General features: G+C 41.1%; 1 protein-coding gene across 1 annotated transcript; it reads left to right on the forward strand.

Annotated features, from left to right (window-relative positions):
- The first annotated feature begins 239 nt into the window (after window positions 1–239).
- sash3 (SAM and SH3 domain containing 3) lies at window positions 240–8,511 on the forward strand. The gene is made up of 8 exons (XM_083980096.1): window positions 240–406; window positions 2,337–2,432; window positions 3,942–4,076; window positions 4,862–4,997; window positions 5,172–5,326; window positions 6,069–6,287; window positions 6,407–6,551; window positions 7,720–8,511. Exons 1-8 carry the CDS (start codon window positions 344–346, stop codon window positions 7,992–7,994), a joined length of 1,224 nt encoding a protein of 407 aa, XP_083836222.1. The 5' UTR covers window positions 240–343; the 3' UTR covers window positions 7,995–8,511.
- The last annotated feature ends 1,448 nt before the right edge of the window (window positions 8,512–9,959 follow it).

Consider the following 9,959-nt stretch of genomic DNA (forward strand, 5'->3'; position numbering starts at 1 on the left):
TGTGATGACACTTTAATGAAGTGTTTCATGTGTCAGTTTAGTTTTGAGTTCAGTTTGCAGAACACAACCATCGAAACATAGTACGTGTAACTAACACACCAGCCTGTGTGTGTAAACCCGAGTAAAACAGGGTTTGTCTTTTCAGTTTCTGTGTGGTCATGTGACTTCCTCTCAGCCTCTGCAGTTCGTTCGTTTACAGCACGGTGCAGCTCTGCCTTCCTCTGGTTTTTTTTTTTTATCGTTGGCCGTGAGAGCACAGTGACAGAAACCCTCAGTGATTAAAGCCGGTGTTGTTTGTTCTCCCAGAAGTTTGTGTTTGAGATTTTGAGGACCACTGAGGAAGATGTTGAGGCGACGGCCTTCAAATGCCTCAGAAAAGGAGAAGGAGCAGGTGCAGAAGAAGAAGGTGAGCTGAGTTTTTATCACTTTGCTCAGGAAAGGAAAGGTTAAAGTTCAAGTGCTGAAATTAGCTTTTGTAATTAATCATAAAATATATGATCGGTTGGTTATGGAAGTTGCTTTTCACACTGTATTGATAGACTTCACATTTATACTTCATCACCATGTACATCTGTCTTTGTGTGCACATCTTTTCAACACAGGATGTCAGCTCAAGTTAGTGCAAACCTTTGCGGTGAAGCTGAACAAAACCAACACACGCACACACACACAACTCTGTGAGAAGTTTGTCGAAAATAGAGGGTTTTTTCGTGCGTCTCCTTTAACAGCCTCAACTTATTCTTTGCACTGTTTTTAGTGCAGTTCCTCTATTCTGCCCGGTGAATCATTGCTGCAGATGTAGTTTGAGTCAGAACAGGCTTCTGTGGCTTCTGCTGCCTGCGTCCTCCAGCTGCCACCATGAGACCGAGCCTCCTACGCTCGACACCAGTGCCCTTATTTTCCATCCACATCTCTGCTCCTGTGGTCTAATTCACGCCTTGGCTTTGTTCTCAGCAATTCATCTCCTTGTCACTTGCGATAATCAAGGCTGGAGTCGTTGTTCCGTGACATAATCAGTGGTTATAGACTAGAGGATTGATTTGTCTGAAAGCACAGGTTGTGAAAAACGGTCATTTACCGAAACTCGTTACCAAATAGCCTCATAATAAAGGGGTCTTTTTTTGTTTCTTTTTTTTTTGACAGCAGCGGTGGGTTCATTCTGCAGGTTACACTCGGGCAGCTATAGACCATCAGGCACCAGCTCTGACTGGATGTCTGCAATGATTGGCTGCCAGCAGTTGCTGAAGCTTTGCCTGTTTCCTGTGGTTCAGAATCGAGAAGGATGAGCTGAGATAAGATCGTGCAGGATGTAGTTATGTGGAAAATTATACTCAGACTTTCCACTAGAGCTGCAAGAAAGATGTGAAAATGATGCAAAAAGTTTTAATTTGACATGTAACAAACTGTGACAAACCAGACAAGAGCTGAAACTTGACATAAAATCAATCAGCAGTTATTTTCACAATGAGTCAGTTGTTTACATTAGTTTTCAGGCAAATCTCCCAGTTCAACATCAGCTACAGGTATCAGATTTTTGGAAATCGAATACCTTCAGGTTTTGGTCTGGTTAAAGTGGTCATCCTGGGCTCATTTCTATTTTTTAACAAACAATTATATATTAAGTAATCAGCAAAACAATGTGAAGATTTATCAATAATAGGAAGAACAATCTTTTGCCGCCCTTTATACTACTATACCAGACACAGGGGTTATTTCGTCTATCTCACTTTTCGAATTCTTAATCTTAATCTTTCCTTTATTGTCCACAATGTGGAAATTTGTCTTTGGTTCACCACTTAAAACCACATAAAATACCACATGAAATGACACAATAACACACATTAAATAAATAACATGTCATTCAATACACAAAGAAAGAGTAAAAGAGTGAAAAAGTAAAAGGGTAAAAGAGTAAGAGACCAAAGACATGAACATGTGATAAAAGGAATTGTTGTTCAGTCTTTTTTCATTTTCCTGTGCTCATGCATCTCTGATTAACAACACGGACCCTCACGTGTCACCACACAGCACTTCCTTCGTGTTTCCTGCTAAACCGAACTCATCTATGTTGACGAAATGTTTCAGAAGAAGCAGCAACTTAACTGACCCACATTGGAAACGTTATCTTTGATAAGCATGTGTGGAGAGACGCAGGCAGTTGCTCCTCCTTCTAAGAAATCCTTTTGCAGATTCACTCTGTTCAAGAGATAAGAACATGTTGTGTGCACACAGCCATGGGTTTATAGCTTTATCAGTGCTGCTTTGAAAAAAAGAAAATCCCACACCAAGAAACTGACTGATTTGTGCCTTGAATGTGATTCCTTGTGTGTTCCCAGCTCACCCTGCAGAGGTCCAGCAGCTTTAAGGATTTTATGAAGCACAAACCCACCTCTCCGGTTGTGTCAGAAAAGGAGTTCGTATTGGAGGAGAGTGTAAGTTGGACTTGCTGTTTCTCTTAAACTCCTAAAGATACACAAAAACATCAGCTACAGCACATACATCACCTTTTTTTTTTGAGAAGCAGAAGTAGATGTCTTCTAAACGCTTTGTGTTTTAAGTTCCTTCAGATGTTTTATCAGGTTGTTCCTCATTCGTCATGCTAGTTCATGCAACCTCAGCTGAAGCACATATAGGCCAAACGCAAATTGTTTTCAGTTATAGTAAGTACCCAGTTCGCGCTTCCTAATTTAACTCACACTGCTGCACATGTGTGTGCATACATTATCAGTGAATTCACAGAAATTCAATAACTTCCCTGTTCAAACATTCTGCTTACTGTGTTGTGGAAGTTGGTGAGATAGATTAGTGAAGAAGTAGAGAGGAGGAGGGGAAGTAGGGACTGAGAAGTATTGCACGGAGGAGCCCAGATGACAGCAGTGTGCAGACAGGATGTCCTCTAGTGTGAGCTAGTCAAGCAGAGAGCCTCCGCGTCAGACAGACAGTTGCAAAGGCAGCGAGCATTTCATCAGCAGTCTGAGGGTCCTCCCCCAGAGAGTTTCAGCATCTTTAATGCAACAGTGGACATTTTTATTTCTTTGTATTAGCTCAGATAACCAACATCTGTGTCAGGTGTGTGTGTGGTTACTGCATGTTCCCAAAATTGAGTTTGATCTTTAATTTTGAGAGACTACAGATGAACAAAAACTTTAGATTTTAGACCAGATAACTGCTGCAGCATAGTAATGCATATTACTCTCATAAAGTTCCCCTCTGTCTGCTGCTGTTTAGTGGAGACATTATAATGCTCAGTGTTTAAAAATTCTAATGCAACCATTACAAATGAACGTCCTGAATTAATGCTCTGTTTTCTCTAAATCTAAATCTAAATCTAACAGCACTCAGCAGCTCGGCTTTATTTTCCTTTGCAAATTACACACAGCTCGATTGAAATGTCGAAGGAAACAAAGCGTCACACAAAACATTTGCTGGAACCAACTGCCTCGTAAAAATAGTCAAATCATCATTAGTTTTGATTACAGAGCCCACAGCCCGGTGATGAAACTGTGCTGCTGTTGCTGCTGCTGTTGCTGCTGCAGACGGTTAGGCTATGTGAGGTAGTGCGCTCAGAGAAACAAATACCTGCCCCACAATACAGCGCAGTTGTGTGTGTGTGTGTGTGTGTGTGTTGTGCAAGTGTGTGTGACCTTGTGGGTATCAGTAGTCTGTATGCAACCCCCCACTCCCCCCCCCTCCTCCACCACCAACACCACAGGGTCGGCTGGTGCTCTGGTTTGTGAGAAAGGAAATTCTTGACAGCGACGCCACAGTTTTGAGAGTTTTTCTATGTCAGTGACATTGTTTTGTAGTTTTATGAAGAAAATAAAACCTCACAAACTTTACATTACCCACCTATAATAAGATTGCTCTCCTTTAATATCCTAACACCTGTCTTCAAATTGTTGAAATGAATGATTTTTTTTTTGTTTCCACTCTCATCTCAGCTGGCAGAGAGTGTGACACCAGAGGAAGCTGTGAAAAGTGGCAGCAAACTGGGCAAGAAATGGCGCAACGTCATCTCGCGCACCATGACCCGCAAAACATCCAAGATGGTGCAGAAGGCTCTGGCTGAGGAGGGGGTAAAGACACTTTACATGAGCGAGCTGCACATATACATTACCTGAGTGATGATACAGATTTAACTGTTAAACACTGCTGATAAAGTCAGTTCTCCTATTCTCCTAAATAGACAGATGTTGTGTTGTTACCAAAAGATTGATTGTGTCTCCATCTAGTGGACAAGTTTTTGTACTGCATGGTCCAAAACAAAACATCTACATTTACTCTTCAGCTCCCAGCAGAGCGATAGATATAACATTTATTTATTTATTTATTTATTTTGTTACTGTATATCTATCGCTCTGGTTCCCAGTTATTTCACCAAGACCAGCTGCACCAGTAATATCTTACTTACACATTAATGTATCAACAATCTATAATGATAAATGATAGCACAGCAAATACAGAGGCTATTTTTCTGGATTGATCATTTTATGTTAGATACTTAAAGTACAGTTAGTTTTACTACTTTTATTTTAGTATTTTCAGCGCTCCATGTTGTGTAGTACAAGTACAAACATAACTTTCCTATGTGGAGTCAATCAGACAAGTCAAAAATACATCAATTATGAAATAGCATGTGAAAACAAGACTTTATTAAGGATTTAATTACTTACTTTTACCAACAAATTCTTCCTCAGTAGCTAATTTTATTTCTCAGCTCCCTCAGACTTGTCAGGTTTTTTTCTGCTTCCGTTTTGGCCTTCGACCATTGAGTATGACTTTAATGCTGCTCTTGTCTGTTGTGTTAAGGGTCTATTGAGTGAAGTGGTGGATAACACCTCTGACCTATGTGTTTCTCCAGGGGGAGAGCGGTGAGGAGATGTCTCCTGTCTCCGCTGACTGGACTCCAGACCTGAGTGCAGGAAACAGGACGTCCGTGTGCTCCACGGGGTCGGAGGACACCATGCCCAGCCCCGTGTCCCGCCAGCTCTCAGGCAGTAAGTGTCAGAGCCTGACTCCCATCTCTGTCCATCCACATTCACAGCGTGTTCATGGCATGAGGACAGAGAGGCAAAAAATAATAATAATCACAGAAACACTTCAAACAGCTGTGCTAGGAGCGATGACAGGATGAATCTGACCTGTTTCTGTTTCTTCTCCGTCTCTCCCAGGTAGCGACAGACAGAGCCTGGACAGCGGATACTGTCAGAGAGACAGCATGAGGCTGGAGGAGACCGTCCCGTACAACGGACCGTTTTGTGGTCGTGCAGTTGTCCACACTGACTTCACTCCCAGCCCCTACGACATGGATTCACTGAAACTCCAGGTGAGTCTCAGAGAACAAACATCGGGCTTGGCTTCTGTTTGATCACGTCATCCGTTGTCCAGGAGACCTGCTGTGTGTGAACTGTGTGAGACAAGAGGATCAATCTGATTATTATTACTGCCAAATAAAATGTGTAGCAACCCAACATGTAATAACGGCCAATAATGTAATAACTTGCCAAAAATGTAATAAAATGCTTGAGTCAATAATGTAATAACTTTTTTTATTACGTTATTGGCCTAGTATTTAAAAACCCTTTGAAAATGTGATATAATAACTGGCTATTACAATATCAACAGTTTTTTAACTAGGGCAATGATGTAATAAGTTATTCTAACAAAAGTTTTAAAAAAACAAACAAACGTATTGACATTATTACTTTAAAAATGGCCAACATAATTACGTTTTTGACATTATTGGCTATTATTATGTTTTGCGTTGCTAAAAGATGATTTCAGCAGTGACACTGCAGAGTAAATTAAGAAATTAGAAAACTCTGTTAAAGGGTGTTAAACTATTTGAATTTAGTCATTAAGCCATTTGCTAATTTACATTTCATGTCTGAGTTCCTTCTTTATGCCTCAGTGCATGTGATAATTACTGTATTTTCAGGCTGTGGGCATGAGTTGGAGATATTGGTTCATTAAGGAAATAGTTTAAAACTGTTTTATTTTAATCTGAGAAGACTGTTTCTCTTAAAGTCTGTGTCCTGTGTCCTCCACCTGGTTTTCATGTGTCACAGAAAGGAGACATCATCCACATCATCGAGAAGCCCCCTGTCGGCACCTGGACCGGGAAGCTCAACAACAAAGTGGGCTCCTTTAAGTTCATCTACGTCAACCTCCTGCCTGACGAGAGCCCCCCGACCCGGAGGAGACGCGTCAACAGCAAGAACCAACAAGACAAAGACAAATCCAAACCCAAGACCCTGGAGGAGGTGCTGGACAGCATGGGCCTGACGGTAAAAAACGTCTGATGATCATTCATGTTTCAATGCAGCAAATAAATGACACAACCTGCTGCGTGGTCTTGTTCCTTCTGTCTCAGTCTCAGTGTTTTGTTTCTGTTTTCTTGTTTCAGGAGCTGAGTTCTTTGCTGTCCATGCACGGCTTCCAGAGCCTGGAGGACTTTTCAGGACTGAAGGAGTCTCACCTCAACGAGCTGAACATCACTGACCCAGAGCAGCGGTCCAAGATCCTGAACGCCACCGAACTGCTCAGAGACTGTAGGTCCACACTCTGTAAAGCTCTGACACCCATAATCTTTCATATTGATGCTTCTCTGCCGCCTGACAAAAATAAAATTCTACATTTCAATCAAATCTTAAGGAAATATCTCAATAAAAGTCATCAAAGTGCAAAATGTAGTCACTTTGTATTTGGATAAAAAGGTGTCTCTGGGGATTCTTTTATGCTGGCATCATTTTTATCTGCCTCAGTGACATAATTAGGAAGATTTTATGGCTCAGTTACACAGCATCACACTCACAGGTCACAGTTGCCTGTAAGACATCCAACTGTCCTGATATCTCACCTTGTCTCTCCCCTGAAAAAAAAAATCATGAAACATGATTTAACACCTTTACCTGCAGCAACAGTTCTGTGTTGAGTACAGTAAAGCTCATGGATCTCAGTTCACATTGCCATTAGCAGCAGGGATACAGGTCAGCAGGGAAACAGTGTGTCTGTCGAGATCAATATCAAGGTCAGGAGAAAGTAATTTGCTTAATCTTTGTTGAAAAAGCTGCGTGACTTTTATAAAAACAGAAAATGTGACTCAACTATGCAAAAAAAAGAAAGAAACTGTATTATTTGTCATAAATCTACATGATGACCCATCTGCTAATTTATCACCTTATGAAATATTGTCTGATGCTGCAGATCATTTATGAAGAAATATTCATCAACAACAACCAGAAAAATTAACACCAAATTCTCCATCAGTGCATTTACTAAATTTTAAAGGACAACTCATTTTTTAGAGGAGTTTTATTTACTGTGAGCTGCTGTGGGGCAGAAATACTAGGACAGCCTAAACTAAACAACCCCAGACCCTATATGATTAATGAGAAACACCTTTTCCTGTTTGATTGGACCACAGACCCCCAATAGAGTAATGAAGACCCAGTTACAGAACTGTCCGACTCTAACTTTTTGCCATGATACTGTATCAAACAACTATATAACAATAACAATGAAAATGCAAAATGTGTCACTCATAGTGATAAACTTTAAATTATGACCTGAATCTGTGAATGATTATTTTTTTCATCTGTGAATAACAGTTTGTACACAACTGCTGCCCCCAAGTGGCCAAACAAGTCTGTTATTGCAGTTTTAGCTGAGTTGTATTGAGACACTGTATTAAAACATGACTGTCTTTGCACCATGTAGCCGAGGGGGAGTCGGAGGCAGAGGAGGCGGAGGAGGAGGGAGACAGATCTGGAGGAGACGCCAAGGAGCCGAGGGACTCTGGGTGTTTCGAAAGCTCGGAGAACCTGGAGAACGGACGTGAAGAGCCAAAGACTGAGGAAAAGCTCCAAGGCGAAGAAGCATCAGAGGAGCAAACGACAAACAAAGAAGCAGAGAAACAGGAGGAGGAGGAGGAGGAGCAGCTGGAGGCCGTTGAGGAGCAGCTGAAGGAGCTGACGGTGGATGAAGGATGTTGAGAAGTGATGGAAAAATACTCCAAATACTCAAACTCCTGGTTCTCAGGGACTCTGAATGGAGATTGAATTGCTTGACAAGCAGCAGCTCCTCAGTGTCAGAGAGTGGACTGGAACAGCGAGAGGCTGAGATACTGTATGAATGAACATGATCCGTTTCCTTCTGTTTGTGCCACTGTTCCTGTTAACAACACAATGTTTCCCTGTGTGCGTCACAGCCGGCTGAATTATTACGTTGTTAAACTGTACGAGTTATTGTTCCTCGTTGTTGTTGTTGTTGTTGTAGTTGTTGTTGTTCTCTTAAGGTGTTTTTTCTTTTATGAAACAAATGAAGCATTTAAAAGATTTTGTTCTCTTCATCATGTGCTCGTCTTTAATGTTTTCATGTGCAGAATATGAATGTTCAAGACTTTATTGTGTTTTTCATGTCTTTAGTGGTACATGGTACAATGATCAATTTGAGTTTGACATACTGTATGTTTTCAATGATTCTTCTGTGGTGATGAAGAGTTTGTAAATAGACTTTGAATAAAACTAAATTCAATGACATGCTGTTGTCGACCATGAAAGCTAATTATTATTACTGTGTCATTCCTGCTGCTGTTTTACAGGTTTTATTTTAGGCAAGTTAATGAAAATATCAATGAAGTGAACTAAATGTTACCATCAATCAGCATGATGGCCGTATAATGTAGGTATTTTGCCTAATAAATTGTAACTCAATGTGCACTTATTAGCCATTTCCAGAGCTTTCAACTACATCTCGCAGTCTTGGTTGAAAGATGAGGTTGAAAGCTTCATAAAAAAGAGCGAGTTATGTTTATTTTGACAAAATACTGTTTCTTGAGGTTGAGAAACAAAAGTTATATGTGTTTTTCAGTTTGACTTGGCTGCTGTGAAGCTCACACAAACCTCCTTTACATTTACTTTAGAGGGTGGGGGATACTGGACCAGGGTAAATAATGAACGTTTCTAAATTTGCTGCAGGTTTGTGATTGACATGGACCCACTGTGAGACAATGAGATGACAAGACCCTGGGAGATGATGTCCAGAAAGTCCACAGCTCTACTTACTGTAGGTAAGCCACCGACCAGCTCCCCACATTACACAGCATCATGGGGAATTAGTCGGTGTTTAGGACCCAGCAGCCCAGGGACACAGCTTCCAGATGAACTTTTGACTCCAGCTACTCTGGGCCTGGGTGTAGCAGCACTGACTTGACTAGGCAAGATTTTTAGGCAAGTATATTTTTGGGCTTTTGTATTGTAATCGATAGTGTAGTAGTAGAGAGAGACAGGAAATGGGGAGGCAGAGAGAACGGGAATGACATGCAGTAAAGGGCTGCTTGAATTGGGATTTGATATGGGACCAGACTATAGCCTCTGCACATGGGGCGCCTGCTCTACAAACTGAGCTAAACAACGCCCAACCTGCAAGATTTAAAAGAAGAAAAAAAAAGTAGAATGGGGATTTTCAAATTAAAACAAAGAAATATCCAAATCTATGTGCAGGAGGTGCTGCAGCAATAAAAAAACAAAACAAAACAAAACAAAAAAACAAGAAAAGGTGGTCAGCTGCTGCACTGCTGGTTGCTGCATGGCTAAAAATTTAGAAAGTGCATTAACTTAAGTCGCCTTGAAGCAACGCAGTGATCCTCCAACGACTCATGTAGAAACGGATTAGTGTCGGGTCAGGAATATGTTTCCCTCCAGCTGTTTATTCCTTTCTTCTACACAAGACCCTTCCTACTACCACTGTCTGCATAATGCCACTGCTTTGAAAGACGACCTCTGCAGAGAAGTGAATTTACACTCCTGTTTGTATTTCTCCAGGGGGCAGAAACCTTCCTGTATACAAGCAGGTGCTCTGCTGAATATTTATTTAGACAGACGAGACGGATGAGACGTCTCCTCAGGATGTTTCACACCCAGAGCTCCAACAGCAAGAAACCCAAATGATAAAAATGA

The sequence above is a fragment of the Trachurus trachurus genome (genome assembly GCF_905171665.1).
Source record: "Trachurus trachurus genome assembly, chromosome: 10".
Taxonomy (NCBI): Eukaryota; Metazoa; Chordata; class Actinopteri; order Carangiformes; family Carangidae; genus Trachurus; species Trachurus trachurus.

Excerpts from the sequence above, each read along its gene's own strand:
- sash3 (XM_083980096.1), top strand. The coding sequence starts at position 344 with ATGTTGAGGCGACGGCCTTCAAATGCCTCAGAAAAGGAGAAGGAGCAG. Across the intron at positions 2,433-3,941 it reads AGTTCGTATTGGAGGAGAGT|CTGGCAGAGAGTGTGACACC; the intron begins GTAAGTTGGACT and ends CTCTCATCTCAG. Across the intron at positions 6,288-6,406 it reads TGGACAGCATGGGCCTGACG|GAGCTGAGTTCTTTGCTGTC; the intron begins GTAAAAAACGTC and ends TTCTTGTTTCAG.